The 24,556-nt window shown below is 50.2% G+C and overlaps 1 protein-coding gene across 3 annotated transcripts in view; it reads left to right on the forward strand.

The window, feature by feature from the left end:
• Positions 1 to 24,358, forward strand: part of LOC144125160 (uncharacterized) — a 93,328-nt gene extending 68,970 nt beyond the window's left edge. For 2 of the 3 annotated variants that reach the window (XM_077658290.1, XM_077658291.1), the window contains exons 4-14: positions 1,971 to 2,112; positions 3,812 to 3,905; positions 4,899 to 5,018; positions 6,245 to 6,301; positions 7,321 to 7,455; positions 9,111 to 10,581; positions 14,605 to 14,836; positions 15,929 to 16,312; positions 18,165 to 18,441; positions 20,274 to 20,477; positions 21,559 to 24,358. In XM_077658290.1, coding sequence (XP_077514416.1) covers positions 1,971 to 2,112; positions 3,812 to 3,905; positions 4,899 to 5,018; positions 6,245 to 6,301; positions 7,321 to 7,455; positions 9,111 to 10,581; positions 14,605 to 14,836; positions 15,929 to 16,312; positions 18,165 to 18,441; positions 20,274 to 20,477; positions 21,559 to 21,846 — 3,404 coding nt within the window. In that variant the 3' untranslated portion in view covers positions 21,847 to 24,358. The remainder of the gene's footprint in view (positions 1 to 1,970; positions 2,113 to 3,811; positions 3,906 to 4,898; positions 5,019 to 6,244; positions 6,302 to 7,320; positions 7,456 to 9,110; positions 10,582 to 14,604; positions 14,837 to 15,928; positions 16,313 to 18,164; positions 18,442 to 20,273; positions 20,478 to 21,558) is intronic. The other variant, XM_077658292.1, reaches the window with a different exon arrangement.
• Positions 24,359 to 24,556: the final 198 nt, after the last annotated feature.

Below are 24,556 nucleotides of genomic sequence, written 5' to 3' on the forward strand. Positions count from 1 at the left end.
TCTGTTCGTGTTTGCTTTCTTGCTTTCTCTGTCTTACGAGCTTCTGGTTTTTGTCTGGGAGGGACGAAGGAAAAGCAAAATCGAATGCCTGTTTAAGCAAACACCGAACGCGAACTTGCGGTGCTCTCGTGTAAACATTTCGTGAACAGCTTTACAGAACAGACAAAACGCCGAAGGCGTCAGTGAGGCAGCCGCGCGTTTCAGTGCGGAAGACAATGGAAAGACTCTTGTGCACGCTTGACTGATATTTACGCTTGAGTGTGAATTCCGAATTTGGACCTTTGGCCTGTACAGCGGCCAGGTATCCTTCTTTCACGAGTGTTACGGTTCGATGTTTCAGTGTGCGAAGTGCATTATTTTGAGTATGGTACGCACAGTTCGCATCAAACGTGTAAATCTAGTATATGTACATCAGTGGGAGTAAATCGCCGGAGTGCTTACACTCTCAACAGAAAGGAGTGAATAGGGAGTAATCTGTTCTCTATAGCGCACTCCCTTTATAAAAGTGAGTGTGACACTTACAGTGAGTACCTACACCATGGGTGTAAATCGTACTCTGCATCATATTTCCGGACGGAACCAACAGAAGGTACGATTATGAGTTCCAGCTTCGTTCAGACAGCTACCAAGATTCAAGGACGACCGTTATGTTTGTCAGAGAGAGTGCATACGTGCCCAGGGCGTCTTTCAAAGCTGTCTGTTACAAGCGTAGACATGGCTACAAAGGAGGGCGCAAAACACGCTTAAGGATGGTTGGATTGGATTGTAAAGCATTTAATGCGTCGAGAGCAGGTTGCAGCAGACACATACTAGATGGCCGCTAGCCCATGGCTGGCGGCGACCTCATTGGCCCGCTCGAATGCCCGTACTTGAATCTCAGGGTCCGAGATTACCAGCACGGCCTCCCACCTCTCGGGAGAAGGGAGCTGTATCAACTCCGCCGGAGGCGGATCATTTGCGCAGTTCCACAGAATGTGGTCGTGTGTGGCCCTTTCACCACATTTATGGCAGTTTGGGTCGTACTGCAGGCCAGGGTACATGAGGGCAAGCACTGCCGGATTCATAAGGGAGCGCGTTTGCAGTGGGCGCCAGGTAACTTCCTGCGCTTTTGTTAATGATTTGTGGGGAGGGGGATATGTGCGCCTCTCCAGCCTAAAGTGGTGGGTGATGTCATGAAATGAGACCAACCCGTCCCTCGTGAAATACGGGTGGGAGGGCGCGCTCACTGCCTGGTGGACAAAGCCTCGGGCTTGCGCGTGAGCCGCCTCGTTCCCCGGATTAGACGAGTGGGCCGGGATTCAGATCAGTTCAACTTCTCCAATCGGAAGGGGGTGCTTTGAAGGATGCGGAGTAAAGTATAGATGTGATACGGCCCCTCGCGAAATTGCGAATGGCTGTTTTGGAGTCTCTGAATATAATATCAGCACGCGTGTTCGCTATAGATAAGGTTACGGCCGCTTCCTCCGCCGTATTGGAGGAGGTGGTTTGTATCGACGCGGCCGCCAACTGGACGCCGTTCCCGTTCACCGCGGCCAGTGCAAACGCTTTTCTCTGGGTTTGTCGGTATTCCGCTGCGTCCACGTACGCCACATTGTTGTGTCGGCCGTATTTGGTGTAGAGAACTAGCGTGTATTCTGTCCTCCTTATATTTGTGTTTTTCCCTAGTTAGGACGCCTTCAATGTCCGTTACACTCTAAACAGAATGGAGTAAAAGGGTGGTAAGCTGTCGTCTAGCGCGCCCTCTTTTATAAGGAAGTGCGCTGGAGGACACCTTACTCCCTTATTACCCCCCCATATAGGTGTTTTCGTCTTTTGAAGTGTACGCTTTCGCATGCGAGCGGAGCCGCCGGCAGAGGCCGCCAGGCGTGTGAGCTACTGTCTTCGACGATGCTGAAATTGTCCGAGCGGTCGCCGCGATTCCCTCATCTTGACGGCCTGGCGCTTTTCCTTGTGTACCGTGGCCTTTGCAGAGGGCATGTTCGCGCTGAGCAGGCCGTTCGTGGCGTCGCTGCTGGCCAACGCGTTCTTCTCGACGTTCCCCAAGCGCACACCCCGCACGCACCCGACGCTGCTGGACTTCAACTGCTCCGAGCTGTTCCCCTTCCTCGGAACGTGAGTGATGCTGGCGCTGCTTCCAGTGTCAAATCGGGCAGGGTCATACTTCGCAAGGAGCTGGGCTGTGGGAGCGTCAGTGTTGTGGCACGTGAGGTGCATGCTTGTCCACAACTCGGCATGCACACCGCCTTCGGCGTCAGTCCACTGACAGTTTTCTCGTACCTTTCTTCAGAAGGCTTCTATCTTGTTTCTCATAGTGAGTGTTTTTATTTGCCATCTGAATGCTGGCACAGAATTTGCGACGTTTGTTTAAAGCTTGGGGAGACAAGAGGCACATTATAGGAACGGAGATACAGGCCAGCAGAAGTCCTCCTTAAGTGTATTACTTGTGAAGCCTCTTGCGTTTACCTTAGAAATGCATACCCAGCAATTCTGGACCAAATCATTTTTGAGCGGGAAACAGTCTATGAGCGGAACTTTTTCATATAATGTAATATTTTACTATATCAGTCAATATATCCGCAGATAACACAACGGCAGTCTTGCATTTTTTTCTCTATTAACGTTTTGCTATTATCGTCAAAAGCGTTCCCAATTGGTTTTCTGCGGTAGTCTTAACAGTTCGATGAGATCAATTGAAACACTTTAAATGAAAGATTTTGCTACATATCCGAAGAATCAACCATTACCTTAAATAGTTCCAGAACAGTATTTACAATTTTCCAATTTTCAAAAATTTTCTCCGAGAATGCTGAGCATGACTACAACAGCGTCTTTTTTGCACGCTTCAACAGGTGACGTAATATATCGTTCCCTTGCTTCTGAATAGCAAATGTCCCGGGTACTAGACTCTTATCTGCACACAATGTCTGAATTAAAAAAATGAAAATTGATTTTTTTTTTTTCCCGCCGCGGTGGCTCAGTGGTTAGGGCGCTCGACTACTGATCCGGAGTTCCCGGGTTCGAACCCGACCGCGGCGGCTGCGTTTTTATGGAGGAAAAACGCTAAGGCGCCCGTGTGCTGTGCGATGTCAGTGCACGTTAAAGATACCCAGGTGGTCGAAATTATGCCGGAGCCCTCCACTACGGCACCTATTCTTCCTTTCTTCTTTCACTCCCTCCTTTATCCCTTCCCTTACGGCGCGGTTCAGGTGTCCAAAGATATATGAGACAGATACTGCGCCATTTCCTTTCCCCAAAAAAACCAATTATTATTAAATTGATTTTTTAAGGAACGGAAGTGGTGCAGTATCTGTCTCACATCTCGGCGGACACCTGTACCGCGCCGTAAGGAAAGGGATAAAGGAGGGACTGAAAGAAGAAAGGAAGGAAGAGGTGCCACCGTAAGGGAAGGGATAAAGGAGGGAGTGAAAGAAAGGGAGAGAGGTGCCGTAGTGGAGGGCTCGGGAATAATTTCGACCACCTGGGGATCTTTAACATGCACTGACATCGCACAGCACATGGGCGTCTTAGCGTTTCGCCTCTATCGAAACGCTGCCGCCGCGGTCGGGTTGGAACCTGGGAACTCCGGATCAGTAGCCGTCTGAATTGCGGTAGCTCAGGAATTTATTTATTTCTGCAGTGCCGCCACATTAAGCTTGAAGGATAGCATAGGGACGGCGATGACGCGGGCAGTGGTTTCGTGCGGAGCGCTCACGCGTGACAGTATACACTTTCTTTCAAACTTACGTACGAAGAAATCGTAGCCAAGTGCTGGTTCCAGCACGCAAGAAGCAATGTGCCTTCTCTTTTTCAGGCCCTGCCACTGCGAGAAGCTGCGGAGCCTGTTCGCCTACTTCGACTGCACCTTCCAGGATGAACCGGAAGGCACCGTGTACTTCTGCAGGCAGGTTCGAAATGATTGCTCGAGATACAGGGCGCAATTGGGCAAAGGCTGCTGTGGGAAAATGAAGCAACGTGCCCTTTAACCATGCATGGTCGCCGCACTGGTTTCTTGGAAAATGGCCTTTTTTCCGTGCGGCTAACATTCGTCATGTGGCTAATTTTGGTCGTGTGGCTAACTTTTGCCGCTTGGCTTTCGTTGTACACGTGGTTGAATCCTTCTACGTGGCGCTTCCTTTTTCTGACTAGTGCTTTCTCAAGTCTTTTAGCGCATCTAAGGAGCCAAAGAAGCTCGGCAACGTGTTTCAGTATGCAAATGAGTAATGTACAAAGTCAAACTAATAAAAGAACGCAGTGTATACTTGCAAGCGAGAGGTGAGCGGCAGATCTGAGTGTGTACAAGCCTCATGCGACCCTGGACGCCATATTTATTTAATTAATTATACTGCAGGCCAATGCTTTGGCCCTAGAAGGAGGAGAATTACAAAAAAAAAAGACTGAAAGCAAAGAGTATGTACTATCGGGGACAACAGTGGTATACTCTACGCAGCGGGAGCCACAGCAACGAAAAACTGCATCGTAACTAACGCCATCTACAGGCGGCATCTGGGACAGCGGTAGCCAATGGGAGCCCTTTATTATCTGCAGGCATGTCGCTTGGCTCATTTCAATGTTTTGTGCTTTAGATGGCGTTACGATGCAATTTTTCTTTGCTCCGGCTTCCGCTCCATGGAGTATACCACTTTTGCCCCAGATAGTACATCAGCTGGACAAGGCAGCTTTAAGGGAAACGGACACACTCAGAGCACCGAAATTGCTCCGTACTTGAACTTGCAAGTCATAAAAGGTGTTGTCATGCCGTTAGGTGCATCAGGTACCTTCTGCCGGACATATTAGGCCAATGTGGTGTGGTGCGGAACGGTGCATGGCGGTCTTCTGCTGATGAGCTTACTCTCGGCCACATTATTAACCTCTCCGTAATTTCGGGTGTCGGGCCACAGGTGACCGCGACCAAGAACCTGATGTCTCTGCCTGAGTGGATGTGCAGCGATTGTCCCCTCTGTCCGCTCATGGTTCGCACCAGGGGGCTTATTGAGGAGGCCGAGCCCATCTTGCTCAAGGTAGGCGCGCACTTAGCGATTCCAGAGCAGCAACAGTGTCGCTACTCTGGAGTCGCTACTCTTTCGCTGTCGATGCTGTTTCGCTGTCGATGCTCTTTCGCTGTCGCTGCTCTTTTGCTGTCGCTGCTCAGTCGGGGAGTATGGCTTACAATATTTGTGACGGAAGTTGCTCCTCCTGTGCCTCATACTAGAAAGGAAATGTATCGCCTACCATTGTTGCAGGAAGCAACCACATTATGCGCAATATTCAGTTCATTATGTCGTACACTGCTCTAAAAACCGGAGAAGTTGCTTTGCTGCCACGCAACGGACTATCAGTTTATGGGGGCTGATCAGCGCATTGCGAGCGACATTGGCCAGTGGCTCGTTCCACCTTTTCACGATGCGCCGAGTTGCTTCTTGCCGAGCCCCAAAACACGTGCACGCAAAGACAGTATGCTCTACATGCCCCAACAATGGCTCGATTCAAACACTGAGGTGACGCAGTGCTGCGGGTGTTGTGTAGTCATGCCGCTGAGCGCGTGGGGACGGTACACATGCGATAACAGATAGATTTATTTTGCGACAGACTCCGTGTATCACGAGGATGGGGCAGATGCACTTTCCTTGTGAGCAGCGACCACGTCAGCACTTTCTTGTGAATAGGAAAGTTTCTACTTCTTATACCTATCTCCCCATAAGCACTCAGCTTGCAAAGTCAGCACGCTTGAGTTAAGGCACGCGCCATCAATTGGAGTGTTTTCATGAGTTATTAATATTCGAGTTGTTTAACATCAAACACGCGTAAATAGCTTGTAGCATCGTTGAAGAAGGAGGACTTGTATCTGCAAGGGTACTGTAAAAACTAATGACTAGTTTGCGCGCATGGAAGTGTAACTAAATAGAATGCAGTGAACGTGATGTCAGCTGATAATGTGGCGTTTAAAGCCACCTCACCAGATGTCGCTTCTGAAGCGAATGCTTATTCAGAGCAGTTAGGGGCCATACTTAAATCGCGGGGGCATATACTTTCGAAACTTTAAGCGACGGCGCATCAGTTAGGAAAATTTGCGCAACTTTTTGACACGAAATGCGCATGTGACCTGTTTCCAATTTCCCTTGCTTAGACCTTTCCACCTTCTCGGATATGAAGTCTAGGAAAGCTGACACTTGATTAGTGTCGCGCCAAACTTGCTTTCACGATCCCGCGAAAACCAAAACATTTCCGTTGTCATTCACTCTTTCAGTGTTATCCCTCCGGTCCTAACGTCGGGAGTGAATTCCTCGGAGGCAACTGTACAGTGGTGAGTACATAAATTTTTCCACTATGCGCCGATGAGCTTACGACACCGCTGACGGGGATGCGAAACTGGAAACGTGTCTTTATTCTGATATTAAGGAAACAAAATTAGTTTATGAAATGCAGTCTGAAAACTCTGTAATCTATTTTTGATATTGAGATAGGCCTTCACATCTGTCCTCCGCTGTTACTTCATTTTAGTTCATGAAAACATATTTCATTGAAACGACTTCCTGCGGAGCTGATTGGCGTTTGTCTCAACGTCTCGGTCAAATGCGCGATTCAGACGCACGCTATACCCGGTGTTTCGCCTGAGATGTTCTGCGATTTTTAAAAATACGCTTCTTGAGTTAGAACAGCACTTTTTTCTGCATAGCATTTTCAGCGGTTTATCGCGTAAAAATACAGCTGAGACTTGCTAACTAGTAAGCTGGCAAAGTGATATTGAGTAGAAAATTTTTAACAATGATTTTGATCTTATTTATCAGAGCCGTGTAGCCCACCATAAGTAATATCGTTGTCAGTTTTTAGAATTTTCGATAACGCAGTTACTCTTGGCGCTCTGGCCCAACACATTTTAGTTTCAAAAGAAAACATTCTACATCGCGCCAAAATACATGTGATTTCTAGATAATTGCTTGCGAGCCAACCCCTGCAGTGCACGTACCGCGCCGATATAGTCAAAATTTCTTGGGCCTGCGTATTCGAAATTCTAAAAACTTATAAGGATGTGACTTACGGTGGGCTACACGCCTTTCTATAAATAAGGGGACTGTAGTTAAAAGTACACTACTCATTATTTGTTAACCAGCCTACTAGTTTGCGCATCTTAGCTGTATTCTGATGCGCTACACCGCTGGCAATGACATATGCCAGAAAAAGCGCTCTTCTAACTCAAAAAGCCCATTTTTATAAATTGCAGAACATCTTGGATGAAACACCCGGTATGCACTTACCTAATAGAAGCGGTGGTCTCCTCTGACTGCTGTGCCGGGCTGCTCAATTCCCTCCGCTCGCATGCAGGAGTGCTCGGTGTTCCTCAACTGCCCCGAGGTGCTGGCCGCGTTGCTCTTCGTCGAGCTGCTGGGCGACAACGAAGCTCTCACCGTGGACGGCCTGCTGCCGCTCGACCCGAGACCACAGGCGAGCGGAGAACCGGTGCGAATGAGCAGCGGCGCTTTCTTATAGGGAGTAGTATACACTCCGGTGCAGGAGCACACTGGGGAGTACACTATATGGCGTGTTTAAGACTTTTTTAAGCATTTACTACAGAGAGGAAAAAAAAAGTACGCTTGGAAATATAGTTCCTGGGACTGCTGTACGATACAGAGAGGAGTATGCGATATACATTGAGTTAGAGAACAGCGAGTACGCGGAGACACTGCAGGGCACACTGCCCTTTCTTCGTGCCGCAATACCTCACGCATACTTTGCGCTACCGCCGCGGTGGCTCAGTGGTTAGGGCGCTCGGCTACTGATCCAGAGCTCCCGGGTTCGAACCCGACCGCGGCGGCTGCGTTTCGACGGAGGCGAAACGCTAAGGCGCCCGTGTGCTGTGCGATGTCAGTGCACGCTAAGTATCCCCAGGTGGTCGAAATTATTCCGGAGCCCTCCACTACGGCACCTCTCTCTCTTCCTTTCTTCTTTCACTCCCTCCTTTATCTCTTCCCTTACGGCGCGGTTCAGGTGTCCGCCGGGATGCGACACAGATGCTGCGCCATTTCCTTTGCCCAAAAACCAATTATTATTATAGTTACAGGCGCGCGCGTTATAAAACGCAGTAAAACGTGTAATAGCCCCCAGAACAAACGAAGAAAGCTTCAGCCACATTAACTATTAAATATTTGAATTCAGCTACTTTTTTATTTATCTCAGAAACGAGCAAAATGAAAAAAGTGACTGCGAAAAGTTCTTGCGCACGCACTGCTGCACGGCTGCCTCCATTCCACTCAACAAAGTCGCGATCAACGGTACATTTTGAAGTGCTGCTACGCCGGCAGTTCAGGCGGGGTGGTGGGTGCGGTAGAGACCTGATCAAGTTTTGTCCCTGGCGGAGAATGAGGAGCCTGCGAATATTTTGCAGAATAGGACACTATAGGAAATGCACTGATAACGCCACAAGCTCAGCTGCTATAGAAAAAAAAGGGTTCTTTTCACCGGGTGCTTCTCGCCATACTCAGCGTATAGTTTCCCCCTGCTGTGTTTTTTTTTTACGTGAAATTCCCCGGACATCCGCTTTTCACGGTCATACAGACTGAGCGGTCCCCGCCGCGGTGGCTCAGTGGTTAGGGCGCTCGACTACTGATCCGGAGTTCCCGGGTTCGAACCCGACCGCGGCGGCTGCGTTTTTATGGAGGAAAAACGCTAAGGCGCCCGTGTGCTGTGCGATGTCAGCGCACGTTAAAGATCCCCAGGTGGTCGAAATTATTCCGGAGCCATCCACTACGGCACCTCTCTCTACCTTTCTTCTTTCACTCCCTCCTTTATCCCTTCCCTTACGGCGCGGTTCAGGTGTCCAACGATATATGAGACAGATACTGCGCCATTTCCTTTCCCCAAGAACCAATTATTATTATTATTATTACAGACTGAGCGGCACGCTTATGCGCAAATACATGTGATATAAATGAAAAGATAAGTTTGGAGTTGGATGACTTTGACGTATACGATTGACCTGAGCCGGTATGGCCACGTTCTCGTGTCTATATTGTTTTGTGTGAAGTACGTCATTCAGGCGAATCTGAATTTCTGGCACGTGTGCATTTTTTTGCGCACAGGTTTCCTCCGCTCCATCTTTCTCGTCACCTTCGCAGGTGTTCGGCCCATCCGAGTGCGCCGTATGCCTTCTGGACCTGAAGGACCATTCCTCTCACCCGGTGGCGCAGTTCGAGGACACGTCCCTGCTGCGCGAGCTCAACAAGTGCCTCGTGGCCTTTCGACAGGCCCTCAGCCAGCGCCGGCCCTCGCCCGTGGGCCAGAGCTCCAGCTCCAGCGCGGCGGGCCACGATCCCCCTTGCTTCCACTCGTTGCCTTCGTCTAAGACGTCTTCGTCGCGAAGCAGTATGCGCGCCACGGACTCCTCGCCCGACCAACGCCAGGGCGTCGGCGGCAAAGAGCACTTCGTGGACTGCAAGCCTCCTCCTCCCGCAGAGCGCACGAGGACGAAAACCGTTACCGATACGAGCGCCAAAGTCGACTTGCAGGGCCAGCTCGCGCGAAAGCAGCAGATCGAGAGTCAGGCCCCAACGATAGCCACTGTCCTCGGAGCGCTTCGAAAGAAGACCGCACAAGCCACCAAACCTGAGCTACGACTACCGCCGCAGCCAGCAAAACCCAGCACCCCTCGGAAGTTTTTTAAAGTACTAAGTTCACGGAGCCCAAGCCCGACAGGAAAGAAGGAAAGCAGTATTTGCCATTCGCAGAAAACTGAAACCAGTACCAAAGTCCCGGATGTCTTGACGTCTTTAGCGGGTCCTAACATCGCGAGGCCTTTGGCGACGAAGCCGCCGCCGCCCACCTCTAGGAGAAGTCTTAGGTCTCTGGGCGGCTCTAGTTCCAGGGGCTCCCTGGAGAAGAACCGAAGCCTGGAAAAGATCTTGAACAGCATCTCTTCCAGCCAGCTGTCCCCTTCTTCGTCATCATCGGCGCCGCTTCTTACGCAGGCCGTGCTGTGCGCCCAGAGGCACCCTTCTCCTAGGCCCGAGAGGCGAGGCAGCGGTTCCCAGGGGGCCATGGTGTTCCGCCCGGTCAACCTGTCCCCGCTGATGACGCGCAAGTCGGCCTTTCGGCCCGCCGCCGAGATTCTTCTGGACCAGAGAAGGCAGAGTGACGGTCACGTTCCACCGATAGCGCTGCCGCACTGCGAGTTCTCAGCTCTGAGTAGTAACACCTCCAGCAAAGAAGGCCGAGAGGGTGGCAAGGGCGCCCCGGTGAAGGTCCTCACGTCGCCCCCGGTCTCCTCGCCTCGGGTCCAGCTGTCGCTGGAGTCTGCGCCCGAGGACGCCGTGTGGCGGAGGCAGGAGAGCGTCGAGCTCGAGTCGCCTGGCATGGAGCGGCCACCGCTGGCGCGGGACGCGTCCAAGGAGACGGAGGAGTGGACGCTGGCGCAGCAGCAGCAGCCGTGGGCGGAGAGCGCGTCTCCAGGACGTGGACACCGGAGGACGGCGTCCGGGTCATCGACCACGCCGTACGGCTCCCCGGCGACGCACCTGCCGCTGCCGCGGCTGCCGTCGCAGAAATCGTGCGACGATGTCTATCACACGGCAGACGAGAGCCTCGAGGACAGTGAGTGACTAGTGCTTTGCAGGTAGCAGTTGCAGTGTGGGACATTTTAGTTCACACGCACACACAATAGGGAACCTGTCGTGAGCCTTAAGAAATGAGTGGATAGGAGAAATTGTCCACACTCCAAAAAAAGTGCATAGACTCGGCCAGAGAAAATAGCACAGAAAACGGAGCAAGAGAGAGAACAGACGCAAAAGACTGCTTCAGCTCTCGTGCACTTTTTTTCTTCCTCCTGACCCGTTTTATGCTGTTTTCTTTCACATTGCTCAGTCATTAACTCGTTCAGCAACATATATTAGTGCGTATATATATCAAGCCATCCCTTCAACCAGGCTGTTCTTCACGAAAAGCTGCGTTTTTACTAGAAGTAGTATTTAGATATGACTAAGAGTTTTACACTGTCTCTTTAGTCAAGCGTCGTCTGCGGCTCTCTTAAACCCGTTACGAAATATTAGAGTTCACAGGTATTGTTGCTCAGAATGTTTTAGACCAAAGGGGATTGCAGAGGGTATAGTGAGCCACATATATGATGCAGGAAATAGCATCCTGTTGTTAATGTATTGTGCGATTCCAGACAGATTTATTTGCATGGCACCTGGCAGGTTTGACTTACTTCTCTTGGGAAACCTCACGGATACATTTAAGAGTTTATAGCGTAAGTATTAAGAGTAGCCTTCACTTTTCGTGTTCGGTCTGATATTGGCGTTTTACCATGCCGGAGCATCCAAGCTGTGGGTAATATTTTTGGCTCTATCTATAACCATATTAGAAATGTCTGCTTTTATCCTGTTGTTATAGGAGCCATTTGAACAAAACACTCCCAAGCAAATGGTAAGATGTTCAAGTTGTGTTGTTTCTAACAAGTACACAATGACATAAAAAGAATCTTCAAACAGAGTATTTTTTTCCTGTACACCCGCATGTGACAATGTCAATCTTTCCTTCGTCTCAATGTGCACTATCATGTAAATGAAACAGCCGGGCTGTTTGGGAAGTAGTATGTAGGAAGAATATTTTGGCAGTAATATCGGTAATGTTTTGGAAGACAGCGTTATTTTTTCAGCTAAAAGTAAAAATTATGTATGGGAGATAATTGACTATTAAATTTGCATACTTCTTGGTCAGTGTACAAAGTATAACGAAAGGTTTCTTAGGCACTGCCTGTAACTGGGCTGCAGTCATCATCATTATCAACCTAGCTACACCCACTGCACGAGAAATGCCTATCCTCTGTCCCTACAATTAGCCATGTTCTGTGCTAGCTGCGGCCACCTTATCCCCGCAAACTTCCTAATCTCATCCGCCCCCTGCTACGCTTGCCATTCCCTCTCTTCGAATGCACTCCAGGGAGGAAACTTCTATATATACATTGTCCGGTCAATCCAGGCGTCAGCGCCCATTCCTCCCATTGCGGTCGAGGAAAGCTAACTGAAGCGTCGTATCGTTGTCATGGCAGCGGTATCCAGCGGAAAAAGAAAAAAAACATCCCCGAGCAAGAGTCCAACCATGGCCATCAATAACAGAGCAGTTTCGTTGGCAGGTGCCTCATACATTCCAGCCACCGCCGCAGTCTGTCGCGTTGCGTGTGTCCAGGATTTAGTCATTTTTTATACATCAGCTACCCTTTAGTCACCAAGTGCGCTGAAGTAGTTGAGACCAAAACTACCTGGAGTTTTCTACTCCTGGCCGCTCCGTTACCTTAAAGGGGCTGTGAAGGGGGCTCTAATAAAGTTGCGCCATGCCCGGGATATTGAAGCACGCCGCTTCACGAATAGTGCCCAGCAAGAATTTTTAAATGCGCTTTGTAGAAGCTGAGTTATCTGTAGTTAAAATCTTAATTTCAGCGTCTTCGCGCCATCCCTCTCCTCTCGTCACTTTTTGCACGCTGGAAGGTAGGTGCTCCTTCGCCGACCCCCTCTGGGAGCGGAGCTTCCCCACCCGCCGGAGTTAAGCGGCTTATTGGACGCGGCCACGGTAGCTGCCTGACGTCTGCAAGAATCTAACCAAAGGCCACCTCTCACCTTGTATACGCAGATGCGGGTCACGGAGGAGGGCGCGAGCATGAAAAAGTCGCCGGGAAAGGCTCGCCAACTTTGACGCGTGATTGTGGGTCGTCTGCTGCGCGTAGAAGAGTATTATTTGGCTCTGGTTTTAATGGCAACACAGTGCAGTGATAGAGTGAGTTAATGTTCTCTCCTCGGAAGGCGTTTCAGAGCTCCTTTAGGGACCATCGGTTCTCTTTCCCTCGCACTACATGCCCTGCCGATGCCCATTTCTTCTTGTTCTTTTCAGCTAGGACATCATTAACTCGCGTTTGTTCCCCACCCACTCTGCCCTCTTGCTGTCTCTCAACGTTACACCGACCATTTTCCTGCCCAAAGGTGGCTGCGCTGTCCTCAATTAAGCTAAGCCCTTTCCGACAGCCTCCACGTTACTGCCATACAGTAGCGGCTACAGTACTAGGCACTAACTTTTATGCGTTGCATATTGCAATCACTCAGTTCAGCCCTTGGGCGCGGCCGGGCAGCCACCAAACCACGTGACGTGACGTCACGACAGCCGGAGGAAAAGCTGGGCCCCAACTCGCGCGGTCGCGCGCGGCCGCAGCCACCACCTGATTCCCGCTCCTCCCGCTAGGGGCGCTGCGCCGGCGCGTGACGTCACGGAGGAAAAGCTGGGCCCCAACTGGCGCGGTCGCGCGCGGCCGCAGCCACCACCTGATTCCCGCTCCTCCCGCTAGGGGCGCTGCGCTATGATTGACGTCACGGCATAAGTATAAAAGAGCTGCGCTCCTTCGCCGGGACAGTCTTATACCCCTGTCACACGGGCATTTCGAGGGCCCTCGAACCAATAGTCTATCGACTCAAAGGCGACCGAGCGCTGCTACACGGGCAGTTTCAATGGCGATCGAGTCAATAGCCTATCGAGTCAACGGAGCAGCACGGAACTCCATCGAGATATGCAACGCATTCTTGGCTTAACCAAGCTAAGCCTGGCCATTTTTTGAGTAAGTGATTGGAATGAAAGAGATTGCAGTCATGCGCAGGTCTAAAATTGTCGTCTTCCCTAGGAACACGTCACTTTCGGGATTCACTTCCGGTGCTATATTCTGAATGTCGGCTCTTGACAACACCAATGGCGGTCTGCATTCTGGACCACTTAGTTAGGTCGCGTACCTTTCATAAGTTTTTATTTTATTTATTTATTTAGAACATACTGCAGGCCTACAGTAGGCCCAAGCAGGAGGGGCGAGTACATAATATATGCAAAAAAGAACAGGTTTAGCAAAATTGAAAAAATGTTAAATACAAGTTGTAACACAAAATACAGCAATAAATACAAGGCTCAGATGCAAAATACAAAAAGTGAACGCAGAAAACGGCTCTCAAATTAAATGCTGTGAAGAAAACTGAGTCAAAAGAATCAGCTCTGGTTAAGAGATCTGGCGAACACCTGTTCCACTCCTCAATGGTGCGTGGAAAAAATGAGTATTTAAAGGCGTTAATCCTAGCACTGTAAGGGGTTAATGATTGTGTATGATGATTTCGTGTTTGGCGCGTAGTGTTAGTTTTAAGGAAGGGGTCTGCATTCATAGACAGTTTATGGTTTTTTAGTAAGAAAAGTAGTTTCAGTCTTTGAATTTTCCGGCGCAGCTGTAATGTTTCAATACCGTGAGTTTGCATGCTTCGCTTATAGGAAAGCAGCCAGTATAGTTCAATGGCGCGGGCTGAAACTTGCGAGATGGGTAGGGCAAGGAAAGCATCGTGTAACTGCCGGTCTCACACTTCTACAGCGGCATGCTGAAACGTGGTAGGCCAGGGCTGATGTGCATCGCTGGTGGTGGAGCCTGTACGAAAGGTTATATGTGCTGCTGCGCAAGAGCACATTTCAAGCTTTCAATGTGGCATATATACGCCACTTAGGTGTTAGCCTTATGTGGAAACTGAAGTACTACTACATGATCCTGCTCGTTCTGCGCAGTGGGTTCATCATGCGCTTGACAGCCTTTGGCGCTCTTCACAGGTCCCGAAGGTCACGGCGGTGTGTCGAGCGATGCCCGGCCCCGCACCTTCAAGTCGCGTCGGGAGCGCTCGCAGCGCTCGCAGACTAGCGGCGGGGGCGGCGGATCGAGCGCCTTCTCGTCACTGTCCCAGCGCCTGAGCAGGGATGACTCTGCCAGTTCGGCCGGATTCGTGCTCGACTACCGGAGCGACGACGAGGACTACATCGCCTCCGCGCTCAGCAAGCACGAGAGGCGAGTGCACTACCACAGGGCTCTGAATTTTAGTTCCTCCAAGAGGGCCCGGGGGAAACTGTGGACCGAGTTGCGCTTAGTTCGGGACTCTTGCTGTACCAGTGAGGCTCTTTTTGTTATTTATTCTTCAAAAAGGTCATCATTGTCAGCATAGCTACGTCTTCTGCAGGACGAAGGCCTCTTCCATATCCCTCCGCTTGACCCTGTCCCGCGCCTGATGCGGCCGCGCACCTTTATTCTCGCAAACTTCTCAGTTTAATCCACACACCTATCTGCCGCCCCCTGCTCACTTGCCTTTTTTCTTTGGAATCCACTTCGTTAACCTAAGGGAGCTCTTGTTATCTGCTCTCTGCATTACAGGTCTTGCCCATATCAATTTCCATTTCTTGGTTTCTAATAGGTTATCATCAACTCGTGTTCGTTCCCCGACCCTTTCTGGTCTCTTTCTCTCTCTAAACGTAAACCGCTGTAATCTGACTTTTGAAGAGTGGATTTACTGATGGGTCACGGCGACCAACGCAGACAGCATTCAGTTCGCAGCAGGACAAGACAGCCAGCCGGAGGCAGCAGCTTCAGACCGAGACTCGCGCTCTAGCCACCAGCGATGACGACGAAGCGCCGCAGTGCTGAATCGTCCTCGTCCTCTTACGCTTTCCATAGTTCGCTGCGCTCTCCTCAATTTAATTTCAAGTCTTTAGCGAAACAGCGCATTCTGCACTAAAAGAAAAGAGCGGCAATATTAGGTCGCTGGGTTTCGTTGTCTGCGGAGATCACTTCGCACTCGCCGGAGGGTGAGACGCCGATCATATAAGTGCACAGGAAGGCGCCGCAGGTTTCAGTATCCGGCTCTTGTGCAAGAGGTTCCAGGTTCGAGCCCCAGTGCCTTTGGGTACCCGCTGTTGTACAGTAGGTACAAGCTTGCCCTTGACCAGATGCTCCGCCTATCTGAGGTGCTTGTGAAAATTTGGTGTTTGACCGCACCTCGTGGAGATCAAAACGTTTTAGTCATCGGGCCAAGCCTCCCTTGCGCCATCAAAATCAAATCATCAGCAGCAGCATAAAGAGAGGCATCGTCGCGGCCTGCGTTCGCAGGTACGAGGACTTCCGGCGCCGCATCCGGCGCCGAGGCCGGCGGCTGGCACGCCGGCTCAGCCGCAGCCTGCGCGCCAGCTACTCAAGCGGCAGCAGCGACATGGACGACATCGACGAGGACCCCGAGTTGGGATTCTCGCGCGCCCCGCTTCCCGTGGGCGCCGTGCGCGCCGCCAACTCGGAGCCCACGCTGCACATGCTGCTTCCCACCAGGGGCTCGGCGCGCGAGCTGCCACCGCTGTCCATCGCCTCCGAGCTGGTCATGACCTCCTCACCCGGGCGCCGGCAGACGTTAGTGATGACCACGGGCCGGGGTCGGCCCAAGGCCTACTCTTTCGACGGCGTGAACCCAAACCTGCCGGTCCCCTTCAAGGCCAGGTTCAGGTGCGCCACTGCTGGCCTCTCTGTCTCCGTCCCATGCCGCGTACGCACCGCCATTCGCACGATCATCATCTTGAGCCCATACCCAGTGCGAGACAAAAGCCTCTCCCATGGAGCTGCAATTAACCCTTATTTGCTTCTGCACATTGCTTTGTACTTACAAAAACGACGAAACAGGAAGCGACGACACACTCAAACGAAGCGAGAACTTACAGTTGTCTATTACAATCTTTGAAACACATTTATACATATTCATGACTTGTATCTGAAAAATGAAGAGGAGGGCGGGGGGGGGGGGGGAGAGATTTAAGATAGGAAGCGAAACCAGACTGCATGCCTTCCTCTGCTATTTTTACCTCTTCTCGGAATCCATACACATTACCTAAAGGAGTCCACCTGACTACCTACCTGCACCTGTTATGTTTGCCTCTTTGAATCTGCCCAGTAACCCTCTCATGCATATATCACGCTGGAAATCCTGTCAGGAACTTTACGCCGAAAGGTGCAAAATTTCATGGCCTGATTTTTAAAGTAAAGCCGTTGCAGATTGTTCTCCGAACTGCTTGGAAATGGATGTGAATGGCCATTGCACGAACACTCAGCTTCAGAAGTGTTAAAGCTTTCATCAACTCTTTATTTTGGTGCTTGACATCTGTCAGTCTGGCCGTACGATGCAAAGGAAATTCGGGTTCCACTGGTCGGCCCCAGAACATGCTTTATTTGCTCACTCGCAACTTGTTACGTACGAACAGCCAGGTACGACTAATCAGCTGTGCGAACGAACGGCGACCAACTTAACTTTTGTCGCGCTTGCAACCAGCAAGGTGACATCACGAATTTGCATGAACCAGCGCCAGCTCAGTGCTTCGCTCAAAGCACCAAAAAGGGTTACCTTTACCTCGCAAAACTCGCTTATGGTTGCGAAGGTATGGTATACCTGTCGGCAAACACAGCGATCGAAAACAAGTGGCCTTTCAGTAGAAGATGAAGCAGTATTGTTCTGAGACCAATTAGTCCGAATTTCCCTCTTATAAACGCTTTCCCAAATTTAGTAAGCGCTAAGCGGTAAAATGCCTGTGTATTTTTTTTGTTCCTGAAGATTCTGCGGTTACTGCTACATCATGCTGCTTCATCGCCTTGGCCTGCTGTGTTTGCTGGCCACTTCCTGCTTAGCTGACCATTTCGGCAGGAAACGTAACTGCGTGCAAAGCTGGAAAAAATATAAAATTGCGCAGCTGAGCGTCTTTATTTTTGCTTTATAGTTGTCGCTGTTCACCGCGTGACATATACTAGAGGCTAGATGGAGAGATGCAAGCAATATACAGACACATGTGCAGTTTTCTAGTGATTCCAGCTACATGTGATTTATAGCCACTGAGTCTTTTGCTGGGATTGCTTTGAATTCCGGACAAAGCCTTCGGAACTGGCGGTAGTGCGCCGCAGCCGCGAAACCGGAGCATGTTGAACATGAGGCCTTGCAGTGCTCTTTAGCAGGTTTGGCATTATCGGATAGACTCACATCTGACCCTTTCCTTCCCGTAGAAGGCCTCGATCTTTATTTCTCTTTCCGGTGTCGGTATTCAGGCCCGCGTAACTGAAGGTGCACGTAGGGGTTGTACACTTGAGTCTCGGCAAGGAAGATATGCCTGGGTTGGGAGGAAAGAGCGGGAACAATCGGGAGATGGCAAAAATTTAGTGAGCATGCAGTTATACAGTATAGTCCTCCAGGTGGAGGCGTTCTGTCTCGGGATAGCCGTAGCAATGTTTCGTACCAATTGTACGCCGTAGTTGTGTAGATGGGTGCCGCTTCTGAGCGCCCACCCTTAACCCTGATACGCCCGCGTTCCGCGGCCAGGTGCAAGAAGACCTCCGAAGAAGGGAGCCACGGAGACTCCTGCTCCCTGGGCCTGACCCGCCAGGACACGGATTTCATCAAGGCGCATTCGTTCCGGCCGGTGTCGCCCGACCTGTCTTCCTCGGGCGGTCGCACGTCGGAAGACGACGGCGTCGAGAGTGCGCCCGACGAAGAGCCGCACGGGGCGCCGGACTTCGACACGGCCAGCGGGGGTAGCGCCGAGAGGAAGCGCGAGAGCTTCGTCTCCGTCGAGGAGGAGCCTCCACAGCAAGATTCGGTAGGCGTCATTTGCCCGCCATCGCAGGCGTGGCTAAGTGGTAACTGTATACGAGCGAGCCACATCTTAGCTTCACAGTTCTCCGAAGTCTGACGCCCGACATTAGCCGCGCAGAGGTGGGCGAATCACGAGTGGCGCGGCTCCTGCCTGGCGAAGGCAGCAACTGGAGGCCGTCGGTCCGCTTCCGCTATTTAAGCCGCCCCTTCGGTATTGTCGCTTGCCACTTCCTATTGAACCCGATAACCGCAGGTAGAGTGAGACAAGCCCGAATAATTTCATGGGCAACAGACAGTAGGCCTGCTAAAAAGACCAGCACTCAGGAAATGAACTGCCTATAGAAAGCGTGCGTGTCGGCATGAAGGAGGGGGTAATGACTGAAAGAGTAGCATGGATAGGACCAATCTCTTTTGTTTTTGTTTTTGTGGCAAGACGTATGGTTTATTATTCTTTTTTTTTCTCATCGCTTTACCGGTGTTCTTCCGGTTCCCCACGCTTCTCAAAACAAGTAGGCGCCGCTGGTTGCTGTTTAATCCTGTTATCTTTTCATTCACATTATTTCCCAAAATTATCGCTCCTACAGAAGCGTCCGCACCAGAATAACTACGACATAAGTGGATCTTATTGGTATCTGTTTTCGTAAGTAGAAGTCATTGAAATGCTGAAAGAGTGCAGCGGCACTCGTGTGTGCTGTTTAAAGATTTTCTTCCATGAGCATATCTTTCGCTGTCTGCTGTGTACTGCATTTATAGTCACTGTGCAGTTTCAATGGTCCGTTCTCATTCTACCGTTCCTGCCCAATGCTTGCAACTTCGCATACCAAGAACTGTGCTTATGACACTCAAGTGATGCTATGCCGCTTTTATGGCGTGGGTTTGGGTGTCATAACATCGCCGGCTCTTACTGAGCAAGTGGAAAATAAATTGACAGGACGGTCATGAAGCCTGCTGCGAGAAAGCTGCGATAGCGGTTGGATTTGCCTCTGATGATTTCTTTAATGCTTTTTATTGTAATGGATGCGTGTATCTAAATCGGGGCTTCACACACACGACAGAATTATTCTGGAGGGTAAAGATGGGCGGAAGTGGGTCGGTGGGCAACCCCCTAGCTAGGGTGGCTGGAGGGCGGTGGTGGCGGTGAAAACCTTTTTAATGCTCAGAAAGAGAGTCTGGGGGTCGAAGACCCGCCTACATCCTTAGTCCGGTACACCGCACGACGAGGCCCCGTCTCGCGTCCGCTTTACCAGATCCCTTTGGGACTCAAGTGTGAGGAGGGCAGTCTTCAATGCCTCTCGGGAAGGGGTAGGGGAAGGGGTGAGGTGAGGATTCTGAGTACATGCCCACACCATGTGAAAGATATCGCGGATCTCTCCACAGTGCGGGCAACGCTCATCTATGTTGGGACCAAAGCCTCCGCATCAGGGTGAAGGCTTCACACAAACAACGCCGGCATTTTCGTCTAGCGTCACTGGTACTGCTGTCGCAGTGAAATGCTGCTGAGTGCTGAGTCACACCAGGCCTTGCTCTATTTGGATCCAGATTGACTTCACGCCACGAACCGAATCGCATGCGTGGGCAGCGACCGCGCGTCACGTCACTGCGCGGTGTCTGTGCGATGTCTGGTCTGCCAGCAACCCGATTAGATGTCTGCATGTGACGTGAAACGTACGTGTTCCACGGGCCAGACGTAGACTTGGCCGGTGTTTGGACGCAGATCGAGTCGGTCGAAACTGATCGCATGCGCGAAACTGCCACGTATATAGTCACTTTCACGGTTGGCACCACCAGCCCGGTTCTGGCCCGCTAGACGTATAGCCGTGTTGCTCGTTGGTGCAGGAGACCTCCCGTTCGACGTCCTCGTTCCCCATGAAAGCGTCGGCGTCCGGCGTGCGTCCCGTGGCCACGTGCCGATGGGCGCGTGACTGCCTCGATCCATCGGGTGACGCACAGCTCGAGGCGATCGTCCAGTGGATCGCGGCCAGCGTTGCCGGAGTGCCCGGCCTCGTGGTCTACACCGGCGGCCAGCCCAGCCTCGAACAGGTACACGAACCGCTGAGGTCATTGGTTGTATGCACAAGCAATCGACTGCTTCCTTCTCTGTTTGTGTCCTTGTAGTGCCGTTTGTCTCTGAGGATACTCGATTAGCCTTAATTATCTGTGGCCTTGGTGCCTGTGCTGGCTGACGCAACTATAGAGTGCAAAATTGAGAACGAATAGCCGTTCCCAATCTGGGCGTCGTCATTTATTGCTCGCTGGACTGCTGTGTGTGCCTGGCGGTACTCCTCCTCGGTGTCACCTTATTGTTTGCTTGTCTGCTGTTTGTATCTGGCATAAGCACGGTGAAAGAGGGAGCGCCAGATGTACAAGGCAGTTCAGTGAGCAATATGGCGACGCCCTTGGCAGTGCCCACGGTACAGAGGGTGTTCCGGAGAACATTCGCTATGCACATTTTGTCTGGAATGTTATAAGCACATCGGGAGAAGAGACAGATGTACGTGATATATAAGGGAAGAAAATGCAGGAACGTCGACCTGAGCAATGATGCTACTCTGCAGAGAGGAGAGCGAAAGGCGAGGGGCACTGTTTAATGGGCACTGGAGAAAACTTCGTAATATGCCTGGCAGGCTGCTCAATACTGATGAGGGTGATGGTCAAGCGAAACACTCACACAAACCTCTCGCGCACTTAAACGCAGAGGGACACTGGTCTCAAATCTCACCCTGTGATAACGCTAAGAGATTTCAAGAGGGCATTCGTTGCACATAACGCCGGAGCTGCCATCCAGTATAGGAAAAAGGGGAGGTGTGACGTGATGCTATGGACGGGTGACTCGTTTCGCGCAGATGAAAGAGTAAACAGTGAATGGCCTGGAGAGCCTTGTCAGGATGTGGCCAAGGGCCCAGTGTAGTGGCCTCCATCAATGGCCCACTGTCAGACTACGGCCAGGAAGCCGAATAACGCCACCGGTTTAGGAGCGCTCGGAGAACAAAATATTGGGAATGTCGGTAGACATACCCGACGGTACGGGTGAGGGCACAAAGAGGAACTCCGGAAATGTCGAGAATACGCTTCTAGCTTTACCACTTCGTGTCATCTCCACGCTCTCACCCGATGCTTGCAGCTCTCCCAGGTGAGCTTCAAGGTGGAGGAACGGCGCTGGACGGTGGGCGACTTGGCCTGCGAGACGCTCCGCTTCTGCCGGAATCGAGTGGCCCTGCACGAAGGTCGCAACAGGGCCACCGTGCACCCGGGAACCACGCTGTTCTCCCAGCTCTTGGGACAAGCTCCGTCTTCTGCAACTGCTTCGGCGACGAGTCCGGCGTCTGTGCGAAAGCACGGCGCCGCCGCTGCTGCCGCCGCCTGTGGCGCTGGCAGGGGCATGTTCCAGAGCCACGACTCGCTCGAGTGATCAATGAACGGATGAGCGAAAACCACAGATCAACGAGCACGATTCTATCTCATCATACGAGCCGGGATGCCGGTATTGCTCGTGACCTATAAAACGCTGGCAATGATTTTGGATGCCAGCTTAGGTTTACATGCCAGCTTGGCTAAGGACTCGCATTATTTTTTTGTTGGCAGGGCTAGAAGGCCGATTTTCTACACATGTCTCAAAGCAGCTTTTTTTTTCTTACAGCAAAGTATCTCAATGAAAGATCGTGATATTTCTTAGAAACGTTGTATTTTATTTCGTTTTCTTAAACTTGGGCTAAACACTTGGCATGCCGAGTTTATTTTTGGAGGTATACCCGAGGGCTGCTATGTGCTAGGATTGCTAACCTTGCAGATATGATTTTCTGAAATCAAAGAAACTCTTTGTGTGACGCAGTGCAGTTAACTGAATGCCATCAAATTTTGAGTGCAGTCTCATGTACAGTCTGGATATTCTCATATCGAAAGTATTGTGCTGGTGTTAAGGCAGTTTCTTTGTACTTTAAATATATACTATTAGTCTCATAAGTGCTATTAAAACATACCTTATGGTTCAGAAAAGTGGCGGATCGGGCTAGTTGGTGCACGTTTGTCATTTTTCGAAAGCGCTGAAACAACACGGACAAAGAAGGAACAGACATGGACAAGCGCTCGTCCATGTCTGTTCCCTTCTCTGTCCGTGTTCTTTTAGCGCTTTCGAAAAACGACATACCTTATGGTGCTTCATTTTAGCTACCATCGTGTCTTTCTCATGTCATTTGAAGCAAAATTTTTTGCTTGGGGACTACTAGTTTGGCATAGTACATTTTGACTGACCTGAGCAATTTTAGTCCGCTGCTAATCAAGCTGATGAAACATGGTCTTTGCACAGACAGTATATGTGTCTTCCGTGGAGAATGGTCCCCTCATAAAAATGAGATTTGGAAGCATTTGTACAGGCGCTCCAATTACACACAGGTAGATAGCTGCCACAGATAACCGCGTGCATCTTGACTGAATTATGATGTACTGCTATAGCATTCGTGATGTAGCTCCCATCTGTTACTTAGGACATTGCTAATGTAGCACATTCGCTCAAATACAAGCATAAGCACAACAGAAACTGCGGCATGCAAAATGCAGTTTTGCGAGTTGAAAGTATTTGAAAGTACCAAATAGCTAGAATATGACGTTTCGTTAAAGTTCAGAAAGAAATCTGAGTTTACTCACAGCTATGGATCCTGGAATAATTTTGATGTGCACTGTAAACACTGGCCAATGTCTTTGTCTTGGTTTTTGGCAGCCTAAAATAATGTAGTTGAAATGTATAAATTTGTGAACAGGCATAATATTTGAGGTAGTGTTAATGATTTCATATTTATCTGTACTTAAATAGCTATGGCCTTGTCAAGTATTATTGCGCTTGCTATCCGTTGGATGTTATCAACTCATAGAATCGCATGTCTAGTCGCATCTTCAGCCATACAGAGAAACTTAGCGGCCTTATACTTAGTCGACTTTTTGTATTAAATAATGCTGTTATATAAGGCGTTCAATAATTCCTCTTCTTATATAAGGCGTCTCACTAGAAGTATTTTTTTTTTCATTCATTTTAGTGTTCATTGCTGTGCTGCCAGTACAACTAAAGGAGGCAATGCTGAGTCAGATTTTCCTTTTTCATTTTTTTAAAATCGTGTACTGCTAAATCTTCATTACATGCATGTGCCAAATGTCATTAAACGTAGCCTAGATGTTCGTCATTCCATTTCGGTGAGCGTGTGATTCCACCAAGAGGGCAGCTCTGCTGAAGTCACCACGGGATGACTCCGCGTTTGGTATCATCCATCCTGAAGCATATCTAATCAGGTAGCGAAGAGGACATTGTTAACACACCTTAAAACATTCTGCAACCTAGCTCTATGAGGATGTGCACAAATTACTGCTCTCATGTGAGAAAGTTCACTCGTTACATGACTGGCGACACACATTTGTAATACGTGTAACAGGTTTGTCGTTCACAGTTTAGTTCTTTGATCGAATTGTTAGGCGAACGTGAGTCGTTGTTTCTGTGCACGGGAAAAGTGGTCTTGCCAGACGACCTTGTACACACACAAAAGAGATGTTTGAACCACAGCATAATTGATTCAGTCACCTCAATGTTCCAACACCCTCCCCAATAACAACAACAAAAAAGAAATCGGCTACCTCTCCTTCGTGCGCGAATAGGTGATTATCATAAGATTGTGTGTGGCCTTGGGCTGAGCGCTTTGGAAACGAATGAGTGCCTTATGCTTCACGGCCTGAGAAAACTGTACATAAAAATAGCGTGTAGCTGGGACGCGTCGTTACCAAGTAATGACCTTCGAATGGCTCATTCTGTGGCTTAACACGATATTTGCCTTTCTCCTATTTTTGTTTCGTGCAGCCGTTACGCTGTCGTTTATACCCCGCGAAAAGATCAAGTGTCATAATTTTCGTTCTGCATGACGAATAAAATTATATGAAAATGATCCTGGCATCCATGTTCTTTTGTATGGTTGTTGCCTTAATGAACCTCCACCGAGAGCTGGCTGGCCAACTCAGAGGCGGCACCACCAGCGCGGCCACGTAGAAGAGGCCACGGAAAATAGCCGGGTTTCGAAACGGAGTTTACCCGCCGTTAGAGGCGTGGCTTGAGGGGTGCGGACAAAAAAAATCTGGTTTTGAGG

This window comes from Amblyomma americanum, chromosome 3 (assembly GCF_052857255.1).
Source record: "Amblyomma americanum isolate KBUSLIRL-KWMA chromosome 3, ASM5285725v1, whole genome shotgun sequence".
In the NCBI taxonomy this organism is placed as follows: domain Eukaryota; kingdom Metazoa; phylum Arthropoda; class Arachnida; order Ixodida; family Ixodidae; genus Amblyomma; species Amblyomma americanum.